This window comes from Haematobia irritans, chromosome 5 (genome assembly GCF_050003625.1).
Source record: "Haematobia irritans isolate KBUSLIRL chromosome 5, ASM5000362v1, whole genome shotgun sequence".
Taxonomy (NCBI): domain Eukaryota; kingdom Metazoa; phylum Arthropoda; class Insecta; order Diptera; family Muscidae; genus Haematobia; species Haematobia irritans.
In genome coordinates this window covers 130,741,485-130,753,953 of record NC_134401.1, presented here as the reverse complement: position 1 = coordinate 130,753,953, position 12,469 = coordinate 130,741,485, and the positions used below count along the sequence as shown (strand labels likewise).

Sequence of the window (12,469 nt, the reverse complement as noted above, 5' to 3'; positions counted from 1 at the left end):
TCATTTTGACAGCCATCTTGCAGCAGCATAAAAAAAGAATCCAAAAAAACTACATTCACCAACACCATAATTTTTTATAAAAAAAATAAATAAGAATTTTTTTCATATTGTTTTATTTAATAAAGCTAATTATTTACTTCGGCATATGGGCATACATATTGATGCAAGCCCTTTTAGTGATCTTGTTGCATATATTATAAAAAAAATCGCCTTAACCTTTTGCACCATTTCATTTTTTAATGAGATTTGTAGCTCAAAATGAATGACTTAATCCGTCTATGATATATGTAATGGTTGCTTTGACGGGTTGGAAATTTTCAGGTGTAATTTCTACAGTGGAATAATTATAGCCTGGTCCTCCATCACGTATATAGAAATGCCCATAACTTCCTGGACTACTATAGTCGTGGACAAGTATGGCAGCCAGGGGCGTTGGATTTGTTTTTCCCTTCGACACAAAAACGATACAATTGATTGATAAATATAAATGAATCTAAATTAAACACAAAACACCCAACTTACTGGTCCAGGGAATTGTACAGTCACCGTTTGTAGCGGTTCCGTCAACTTTGGCGTAATATCTACTCTATCAGAGTGTAAAATATCATGATTTTTTTTAATATGGCCCCAGTAAAAAGACGATAATCCAAATACAAACGTCTTGTATGGGACCAATATCAAAAATATTGTGATCAAGGAAATTTTTAAATGTGCCATATTTTTTATGGGATATTAAAGATTTTTGTTTTTAAATAAAATGCGATTTTGTTTTTCACCCAGTTTTATATATTAAAAAACTTTTTAAATGAAATGTAATATCATGTTTCTGCTATAAAATTTTTAGAATTGCAAAACACAAAAACACTCTACTATAGGATGGAGTGGAATATTAGCCTTTTTACTTATATTTGTAACCCAATGAAATAATGCTTTTCTATAGAATTTTTTTTTCAAAATTGTATTTCTATTTAAAGTTTTGTAAAAAATTGATATTGTAGAAAAATTGGTAAAAATTTATTTCTATAGAAAATTTTGTATAAATTTTATTTTCATTTCAATAGAAAACTTTGTCAAAATTTCATTTCTAAAGAAAATTTTGTCAAAATTTTATTTCTATAGAAAATTTTGTCAAAATTTTATTTCTATAGAAAATTTTGTTGAACTTTTATTTCTTTGGAAAATTTTGTCAAATTTTATTTCTATAGAAATTTTTGACAAAATTTAATTTCTATAGAAAAATTTGTCAAAATTTAATTTCTATAGAAAATTTTGTCAAAATTCTATTTCTATAGAAAATTTTGTCAAAATTTTATTTCCATAGAAAATATTCTAAAAATTTTATTTCTATGGAAAAATTTGTAAAAATTTCATTTCTGTAGAAAAAATTATTAACATTTTATTTATATAAAAATTTTGTCAAAATTTTATTTCTTTAAAAAAAAAATTGTCAAAATATCGTTTTTTATAGAAAATTTTGTCAAAATTCTATTTCTATAGAAAATTTTCTGAAAATATTATTTCTATGGAAAATTTTGTTAAAATATTATTTCTATAAAAAATTTTGTCAAAATTTTATTTCATAGAAAAATTTGTCAAAATTTTATTTCATAGAAAATTTTGTCAAAATTTTATTTCTATAGAAAATTTTGTCAAAATTTTATTTCTATAGAAAATTTTGTCAAAATTTTATTTCTATAGAAAATTTTGTCAAAATTCTATTACTATAGAAAATTTTGCCAAAATTTTATTTCCATAGAAAATATTCTAAAAATGTTATTTCTATGGAAAAATTTGCAAAATTTCATTTCTGTAGAAACAATTATTAACATTTTATTTATATAAAAATTTTGTAAATTTTATTTCTATAAAAAAAAAGTTTGTCAAAATTTCTTTTTTTGTAGAACATTTTGTCAAAATTCTATTTCATAGAAAAATTTGTCAAAATTTTATTTCTATAGAAAATTTTGTCAAAATTTTATTTCTATAGAAAATTTTGTCAAAATTTTATTTCTATAGAAAATTTTGTCAAAATTTTATTTCTATAGAAAATTTTGTCAACATTCTATTTCTATAGAAAATTTCGTCAAAATTTTATTTCCATAGAAAATATTCTAAAAATGTTATTTCTATGGAAAAATTTGCAAAATTTCATTTCTGTAGAAAAAATTGTTAAAATTTTATTAATATAAAAATTTTGTCAAAATTTTATTTCTATAAAAAAAGATTGCCAAAATATCTTTTTTTGTAGAAAATTTTGTCAAAATCCTATTTCTATAGAAAATTTTCTCAAAATTTTATTTCTATGGAAAATTTTGTAAAAATTTTATTTCTATTGACAATTTTGCAAAATTTTATTTCTATTGACAATTTATGCAAAATTTTATTTCCATAGAAAATTTTCTCAAAATTCTATTTTTCTATTTATTTCTCTAGAAAAGTTTGTCAAAATTTTATTTCTATAGAAAATTTTGTTGAACTTTTATTTCTTTGGAAAATTTTGTCAAAATTTAATTTCTATAGGAAATTTTGTCAAAATTTAATTTTTATACAAAATTTTGTCAAAATTATATTTCTATAGAAAATATTGTCAAAATTTTATTTGTATAGAAAATTTTGTCAACATTTTATTTGTATAGAAAATTTTGTCAACATTTTATTTGTATAGAAAATTTTGTCAAAATTTTATTTGTTAGAAAATTTTCTAAGCATTTTATTTCTATGGAAAACTTTGTTAAAATTTCATTTCTGTAGAAAAAATTGTCAAAAGTTTATTTTAATACAAATTTTTTCAAAATTTTATTTCTATAAAAAAATTTGCCAAATTTCACTTCTATAAAAAATTTTTGTCAAAATGTTATTTCTATAAAAAAGTTTGTAGAGATATCAAAAATTTTAATATTTTATTTCTATAGAAAATTTTTATTTCCATAGAAAATATTCGAAAATTTTATTTCTATGGAAAAAATTGTCAAAATTCCATTTCTGTAGAAAAACTTGTTAAAATTTTATTTATATAAAAATTTTGCCAAAATTTTATTTCTATAAAAAAGTTTGTCAGAATATCTTTTTTTGTAGAAAATCTTGTCAAAATTCTATTTCTATAGAAGATTTTGTCGAAATTATATTTCTATAGAAAATTTTCTCAAAATTTTATTTCTATGGCTAATTTTGTTAAAATTTTATTTCTATAGAAAATTTTGTCAACATTTTATCAATATTTTATTTCTATAGAACATTTTGTCGAAATTTAACTTCTATAGAAAGTTTTGTCAAAATTTTATTTATATAGATAATAATCTAAAAATTTTATTTGTATAGAAAATTTTCTAAAAATTTTATTTGTATAGAAGATTTTCTAAAAATTTTATTTGTATAGAAAACTTTCTAAAAATTTTATTTCTATGGGAAAATTTTGTCAAAATTCCATTTCTATAGAAACAAATTTTAAAATTTTATTTTTATACAAATTTTGTCAAAATTTTATTTCTATAAAAAATTTTGTCAAAATTTCACTTCTATAAAAAATTTTGTCAAAATTTTATTTCTATAGCATATTTTCTAATTTTATTTTCGTGGAAAAATTTCAATATTTTATTTCTATAGAAAATTTTGTACAATTTTTATTTCTTTAGAAAATGTTGCCAAAATTCTTATTTCAGTAGAGAATTTAAAACCTCTTAGTTTGAGAGGTATATTTTGCAAAATCTACCAAAACATCATGAATTCTACCAATTTCCCAAACAGTAAAATATCTACCATTGTGGGTAGAATTCTTCCAAGTGTGGTAACCGTGGAGGTTATATGATTTAACAGAGAAAGACCTCTCTGTAGTAGGTACGACCTTATTAACTAAAAAAAATATTTTTTTTACTATAAAAATATGTAATATTTAGCTTTAGTTTAACTACTGACTGTTTTCTGTGTGTGCTAAATTCGTTACGAATTGCAGCCTTTACGTGAAGAATGGAAAGTTAGACTAATCAGCTAGAATCTGCTAGATTTATTCAGGAGATGATTCTGACTAATAGAAAATTTTGCCAAAATTTTATTTCTGTAGAAAATTTTATTTCTATAGAAAATTTTGTCAAAATTTTATTTCTGTCGAAAATTTTGTCAAAATTTTATTTCTATAGAAAATTTTTTCAAAATTGTATGTCTTTTGTTTGTCAAAAATTTATTTCAATAGATAACTTCGCCAAACGTTTAGTGCATAGAAAATTTTGTCAAAATTGTATTTCTATAGAAAATTTTGTCAAAAAATTTGTCTACCGAAACAGTAACAATTCTACCTTTCTACCAATTGTAACTGTGGTAACCATGTATCGAGCACGTCTTAACAGAGAAAGCTCTCTATATTTTGTACCACGTTATGAGGAAGGAAGGAAAATTTCATTGGACTATAAAAAATTGAAAAATAAAAACAAAAACGAAACATTAAAATAAACACCAATTTTTTGGCAATAAAAATAAATTTAATTTAACATTTTTTTAACTACGGACGTATTTTTCTGTGTGTGCTAAATTCGTTACATATTTAAACCTACAGTTGGAAAATGCAAAATTAGACTAACAGAATCAGCTATATAAATTCAATAGCTCTAAATAGCCTTCGTTTACTATAGTTGTGGTTTAACAACCATTTTCAAATTCTAAAAAAAAAAAATTAATGGAGACATGATATTGCATTTCATTAATTTCGAGAAAATTGCAAATAGATTTCTTCTACATATATAGGAATCTGGAAATGCAATTTTGTCTTTTATTATGAAAACAAATTGGTAAACCTCCAAGGTAAAAACATGGCACATTGGAAATTACCATTTGTTTCAAAACTTTTGATTTTGTCCCTATGCTGTACGTTTGCATGTGGAACTCTTGTTCAATTCTTGGGAATTATTGGCGATAATTCCGTAGTTATATATACTGATTATGTGAATATTGGCGCAAACAAGACGAAACCAGTAACAGTAAAATACGATAGACCAGTAAGTTAATTTTTTTATCATCTACATCAAGACAAGATCTTTCATAACTGCAAAATAATACTTTTTTATTTTCTCTCTTGTTAGAATAAACGCATAGATGCCATACGTATTGCAGACTTTGGTAAACCAGGAAGTTATGCGCATTACTATTTACGTGAAGGAGGACCAGGCTATTTTAATGCCACTATAGAAATTACATCTGAAAAGTATGCGCCTGTCCATGCAGAAATTACATATTTCAGAAATAAAAAGTGACGAAAATTTCACTATTGTAAAGTGTATGAATCCTTTTTCGACAGGATGGTCTAAAATATTTCCAAGTATTATTTAGATTTTTTTAAGTAGAAATAAAAGACGCAAAAATTAGGAATTTTTAAATTAGAAAATTAATTGATTGTTAACCCTTTCGACCCAAAAGTTTCCTGTGGGCAACTTTTTATATTTTGAGACTAACGGTCAGCGTTGTTTTTGTTCATAAAACTTAACAGTATCGAAGTGTTCCCTTTAAGTTGAATTAAAAACAAGTATATACGGCCGTAAGTTCGGCCAGGCCGAAGCCATGGATTGCGTAGAAACTGATCGATAGCAAGGTATCTTAAAACTTCCTAACACCGTCTCTAAATTGCAAGGTAGTCCATACGTAGTATATATTAAAATAAAAAAGGCAGATTTAATACGTATATAATTAAGTTTGACAAAAGTTTGTATAGAAATAAAATTTTGATAAAAGTCTCTATAGAAATAAAATTTTGACAAAATAAAATTTTGACAACATTTTCTATAGAAGTAAAATTTGGACAAAAATTTCTATAGAAATAAAATTTTAACAAAATTTTCTATAGAAATAAAATTTTAACAAAATTTTCTATAGAAATAAAATTTTGTCAAAATTTTCTTTAGAAATAAAATTTTGACAAAAATTTCTATAGAAATAAAAATTTGACAAAATTTTCTATAGAATTAAAGTTTTGACAACATTCTCTGTAGAATTAAAATTTTGACAACATTTTCTATAGAAAAAAAATCGGCTATATATAACTATAGACCGATATGGACCAAATTTGGCATGGTTATTAGCGGCCACATACTACCACCACGTTGCAAATTTCAACCGGATCGGATGAATTTTGCTTCTCCAAGAGACTCCGGAGATCAAATCTGTAGAACGATTTATATGGGGGCTATATATAATTATGGACCGATATGGACCAATTCGTGTCCATATCGTGTTTGCTAGAGACCACATACTAACACCACGTTCCAAATTTCAACCGGATCGGATGAATTTTGCTCCTCCAAGAGGCTGCGGAGGATCGCAAACTTGGCTTGATAATGAGTTTCCGGACTCTGCCCCAGGGAAATCAACAATAATTGATTCGTATGCAAAATTCAAGCGTGGTGAAATGCGACGTTTTCTTGTTCTCAGAGAACGCCCGAAAGAGGTGGTTACCGATGAAAACATCAAAAAAATCCACAAAATGATTTTGAATGACCGTAAAATGAAGTTGATCGAGATAGCAGACGCCTTAATGATATCAAAGGAACGTGTTGGTCATATCATTCATCAATATTTGGATATGCGGAAGCTCTGTGCAAAATGGCTGCCGCACGAGCTCACATTTTACCAAAAACAACAACGTGTTGATGATTCTGAGCGGTGTTTGCAGCTGTTAACTCGTAAAGCACCCGAGTTTTTCCGTCGATATGTGACAATGGATGAAATAGTGTTTCATCCTGAGTCCAATCGACTGTCGGCTAAGTGGACAGCGACCGGTGAACCGTCTCCGAAGCGTGGAAAGACTCAAAAGTCCGCTGGCAAAGTAATGGCCTCTGTTTTTTGGGATGCGCATGGAATAATTTTTATCGATTATCTTGATAAGGGAAAAACCATCAACATTGACTATTATATGGCGTTATTGGAGCGTTTGAAGGTCGAAATCGCGGCAAAACGGCCCCATATGAAGAAGAAAAAAGTGTTGTTTCACCAAGACAAAGCACCGTGCCACAAGTCATTGAGAACGATGGCAAAAATTCATGAATTGGGCTTCGAATTGCTTTCCCACCCACCGTATTCTCCAGATCTGGCCCCAGCGACTTTTTCTTGTTCTCAGACCTCAAAAGGATGCTCGCAGGGAAATGGCTGCAATGAAGAGGTGATCGCCGAAACTGAGGCCTATTTGAGGCAAAACCGAAGGAGTACTATCAAAATGGTATCAACAAATTGAAAGGTCGTTATAATCGTTATAATCGTTGTATCGGGGTGGAACCTGGGTCTGAGGTCAGACGATTCAGATTGGCGTTATAATGCATTAAAAATCACAAAAAGAATTATACAATTTATTTATTTGGCAAAATATCGTATCACACCTTAAGAAGTGATGCACCGGCTACTGTGTAAATTCATTGCTTCTACGTCAATTTAGCACTACTTTCCGATCCAAAAAGAACATTTTCAATACTCATTTTCTGAGACGTATTTTTTTGCTGGGAGCCCTATTATCATATATAAATCAGGGTCTTGCATGCATAATCGCAATTATAATTTTCTCTCTTATACATACATGAGGTTTAACAAGTATTTATATAAAAAAAAAATATGGTCGATACATGATGTTGCAATTCATTAATTTCCCCGAAAATTTCACAAAAGATTTCCTCCACACATATATATGAATCTGTAAAAGCAATTTTGTTCTTTATTGACAAACCAAATCAAATTAGTACAAATATGGCACAATGGAAATTGTCATTGGTTTCAAAACTGTTGATTTTGTCCCTATGCTGTACGTTTGCATTTGGACGTTTAAATACAGTCTTCGGAGGTATTGGGTTGATGTCTGACATTGTACACATTTCTCGTGTATATATTGATGCAAACGAGACAGAACCAGTACAAACAGTAATAAAAAAATTCCCCATAACCGTAAGTTTATTTTATTTATCGTATATCTATACATCTACATTGACGAGATATTTCATAATTAAGAAATAATTCTCTTTTCCCTTGGTAGGGAACAGCATATTCTGTTCCCCTAAGTGGCATACTTATTACAGACTTGGGTAGCCCAGGTAATTATGGGCATTATTATTTACGTGAGGGTGGACCAGGTCATTTTAATTCAACTATAGAAGTAACATCGGATAAGAACAAAAATGTAACTGCAACCATTACATATTATGTAATTACCACATGTAGAACGTTATTATGTGAATTTTTGGGAAAACATTAAAAAAATATAAAGTGAAAACTATCAATATCAAAAGTCGATATTCACGATCGCCTTAATTTTGTCCATATTTGGGAAGTGCCCAATTATGCGAGGTAAGTTTTAATGTGACAACATAGCAAACGCCTCAAAAAAATGTGCAAATTTGAATGGTGTCCCGTTTTTCATAGAGTCCAAGTTTTAGAGGTTTCATTGTAGTCTTCTTGTACTTTCCATATATATCATAACGTACACATATTTAATTAAAATCAATTGCTTCATATGTATGGGACTTACAAATAAATTTTACCGATATGAAGTGAGCGTCAAGATACAAATGTCTTGATATGGAACATTTGTTGTGAACGAGCTCTTATCTTTATTGTTTGTTTTCTATGACATCTGTAAAAAATATTTATTATACGTCAAGAAATAGAATTGAAATAAAATTGAAATAAAATAAAAATATTAATTTGACAAAGTTTTATATAAAAATAAAATCTTGACAAAGTTTTATATAAAAATAAAATTTTGACAAAATTTTCTATAAAAATAAAATGTTACCAAATTTTTACTAGAACTAAAATTTTGACAAAATTTACTAAAGATATAAAATTGTGACAACATTTTTTATAGAAATACAATGTTGACAAAATTTAGTTTCTATAGAATCCAAATTGTGACAAAATTTCTATAGAAATACAATTTAAACAAAATTTATAGAAGTAAAATTTTAACAAAATCTATAGAAACAAATTTTTGACAAAATTTCCTGTAGAAATAAAATGTTGACAAAATTTTCTATAGAAATAAACTTTTGACAAAATTTTCTACAGAAATAAAATTTTGAGAAAATGTTCTATAGAAATAAAATTTTGAGAAAATTTTCTATAGAAATAAAATTTTGACAAAATTTTCTATAGAAATACAATTTTGAAAAAATTTCCTGTAGAAATAAAATTTTGAAAAAATTTTCTATGGAAATAAAATTTCACCAAAATTTCCTGTAGACATAAATTTTTGACAAAATTTTCTATAGAAATAACATTTTGACAAGTTCTATAGAAATAAAATTTTGAGAAAATTTTCTATAGAAACAAAATTTTGACAAAATTTTTTATAGAAATAAAATTTTACCAAAATTTCCTGTAGACATAAATTTTTGACAAAATTTTCTATAGAAATAAAACTTTGACAAAAGTTTTTATAGAAATAAAATTTTAACAAAATTTTCTATAGAAATAAAATGTTGACAAAATTTTCTATGGAAATGAAATTTTGACAAAAATATTCCATACTAAAATTTTGACAAAATATTCTGTACTAAAATTTTGACAAAATTTTCTATAGCAGTAAAATTGTGACAGAATTTCTATAGAATAAAATTTTGACACAATTGTCTATAGAAATAAAATTTTGAAAAAATTTTATACAGAAATAAAATTTTGACAAAATTTTCTATAGTAATAAAATTTTCGAGAAAATTTTCTATAGCAGTAAAATTGTGACATGATTTCTATAGAAATAAAATTTAGACACAATTGGTCTATAAAAATAAACTATTGACAAAATTTTTAATAGAAATAAAATTTTGACAAAATTTTCTATAGACATATTATATTATTCTATAGCAATAAAATTTTGAGAAATTTTTCTATAAAATTTCTATAAAAAAAAAAATTCTATAAAATTTTGACAAAATTTTCTATAGAAATACAATTTTGACAAAATTTCCTGTAGAAATAAAATTTTGACAAAATTTTCTATAGAAATAAAATTACACCAAAAATTCCTGTAGACATAAATTTTCGACAAAATTTTCTATAGAAATAAAACTTTGACAAAAGTTTTTATAGAAATAAAATGTTGACAACATTTTCTATAGAAATAAAATTTTGACAAAAGATTCTGTAGAAATAAAACTTTGACAAAAGTTTTTATAGAAATAAAATGTTGACAAAATTTTCTATAGAAATAAAATTTTGAAAAAAGATTCTGTAGAAATAAAATTTTGACAAAATTTTCTATAGAAATAAAATTTTGACAAAATTTTCTACAGAAATAAAATTTTGACAAAATTTTCTATAGTAATAAAATTTTTGAGAAAATTTTCTATAGCAGTAAAATTGTGACATAATTTCTATAGAAATAAAATTTTGACACAATTGGTCTATAAAAATAAGCTATTGACAAAATTTTTAATAGAAATATAATTTTGACAAAATTTCCTGTAAAAAAAAAAATTACAAAATTTTCTATATAAATAAAATTTCAACAAAATTTTCTATAGAAATAAAATTTTGACAAAATTTTCTATAGAAATAAAATTTTGACAAAATTTTCTATAGAAATAAAATTTTGACAAAATTTTCGATAAAATAAAATTTTCTAAATATATAAAGTTTAGACAAAATTTTTAATAGAAATAACATTTTGACAAAATTTTCTATAGAAATAAAATTTCAACAAAATTTTCTATAGAAATAAAATTTTGACAATATGTCCTGTAGAAATAAATTTTGACAAAATTTTCTATACAAATAAAATTTTGACAAAATTTTCTATAAAAATAAAATTTTCTAAATATAAAAAGTTTAGACGAAATTTTTAATAGAAATAAAACTTTGACAAAATTTTCTATAGAAATAAAATTTTACCAAAATTTCCTGTAGACATAAATTTTTGACAAAATTTTCTATAGAAATAAAACTTTGACAAAAGTTTTTATAGAAATAAAATTTTAACAAAATTTTCTATAGAAATAAAATGTTGACAAAATGTTCTATGGAAATGAAATTTTGACAAAAATATTCCATACTAAAATTTTGACAAAAATATTCCATACTAAAATTTTGACAAAATATTCTGTACTAAAATTTTGACAAAATTTTCTATAGCAGTAAAATTGTGACAGAATTTCTATAGAATAAAATTTTGACACAATTGTCTATAGATAAAATTTTGAAAAAATTTTCTACAGAAATAAAATTTTGAAAAAATTTTCTACAGAAATAAAATTTTGACAAAATTTTCTATAGTTATAAAATTTTCGAGAAAATTTTCTATAGCAGTAAAATTGTGACATAATTTCTATAGAAATAAAATTTTGACACAATTGGTCTATAAAAATAAACTATTGACAAAATTTTTAATAGAAATAAAATTTTGACATAATTTTCTATAGACATATTATATTATTCTATAGCAATAAAATGTTGAGAAATTTTTCTATAAAATTTCTATTAAAAAAAAAAATTCTATAAAATTTTGACAAAATTTTCTATAGAAATACAATTTTGACAAAATTTCCTGTAGAAATAAAATTTTGACAAAATTTTCTATAGAAATAAAATTACACCAAAAATTCCTGTAGACATAAATTTTCGACAAAATTTTCTATAGAAATAAAACTTTGACAAAAGTTTTTATAGAAATAAAATGTTGACAACATTTTCTATAGAAATAAAATTTTGACAAAAGATTCTGTAGAAATAAAACTTTGACAAAAGTTTTTATAGAAATAAAATGTTGACAAAATTTTCTATAGAAATAAAACTTTGACAAAAGATTCTGTAGAAATAAAATTTTGACAAAATTTTCTATAGAAATAAAATTTTGACAAAATTTTCTACAGAAATAAAATTTTGACAAAATTTTCTATAGTAATAAAATTTTTGAGAAAATTTTCTATAGCAGTAAAATTGTGACATAACTTCTATAGAAATAAAATTTTGACACAATTGGTCTATAAAAATAAACTATTGACAAAATTTTTAATAGAAATATAATTTTGACAAAATTTCCTGTAAAGAAAAAAATTACAAAATTTTCTATAGAAATAAAATTTCAACAAAATTTTCTATAGAAATAAAATTTTGACAAAATTTTCTATAGAAATAAAATTTTGACAAAATTTTCTATAGAAATAAAATTTTGACAAAATTTTTGATAAAAATAAAATTTTCTAAATATATAAAGTTTAGACAAAATTTTTAATAGAAATAAAATTTTGACAAAATTTACTATAGAAATAAAATTTCAACAAAATTTTCTATAGAAATAAAATTTTGACAAAATTTTCTATAGAAATAAAATTTTGAAAAAAGTTTCTATAGAAAAAAATTTTGACAAAATTTTCTACAGAAATAAAATTTTGACAAAATGTCCTGTAGAAATAAAATTTTGACAAAATTTTCTATAGAAATAAAATTTTGACAAAATTTTCTATAGAAATAAGATTTTGACAAAATTTTCTACAGATATAAAATTTTTACAAAA

The 12,469-nt window shown here is 23.9% G+C and overlaps 4 protein-coding genes across 4 annotated transcripts in view; 3 read left to right on the top strand and 1 right to left on the bottom strand.

Moving 5' to 3' along the window:
* The window catches only part of Wnt5 (Wnt oncogene analog 5), a 533,000-nt gene that overhangs the window by 243,817 nt on the left and 276,714 nt on the right, over positions 1–12,469 (top strand). The window lies entirely within an intron of this gene.
* Positions 97–762, bottom strand: LOC142240319 (uncharacterized). Its single transcript, XM_075312025.1, has 2 exons — positions 523–762; positions 97–448 (listed from the first exon to the last, which is right to left on the bottom strand). The coding sequence occupies exons 1-2, from the start codon at positions 715–717 to the stop codon at positions 254–256; spliced, it is 390 nt and encodes a 129-aa protein (XP_075168140.1). The 5' UTR covers positions 718–762; the 3' UTR covers positions 97–253.
* Positions 4,751–5,375, top strand: LOC142238657 (uncharacterized). Its single transcript, XM_075310353.1, has 2 exons — positions 4,751–4,985; positions 5,070–5,375. The coding sequence occupies exons 1-2, from the start codon at positions 4,800–4,802 to the stop codon at positions 5,238–5,240; spliced, it is 357 nt and encodes a 118-aa protein (XP_075166468.1). The 5' UTR covers positions 4,751–4,799; the 3' UTR covers positions 5,241–5,375.
* LOC142239006 (uncharacterized) lies at positions 7,672–8,248 on the top strand. Its single transcript, XM_075310772.1, has 2 exons — positions 7,672–7,908; positions 7,997–8,248. The coding sequence occupies exons 1-2, from the start codon at positions 7,714–7,716 to the stop codon at positions 8,213–8,215; spliced, it is 414 nt and encodes a 137-aa protein (XP_075166887.1). The 5' UTR covers positions 7,672–7,713; the 3' UTR covers positions 8,216–8,248.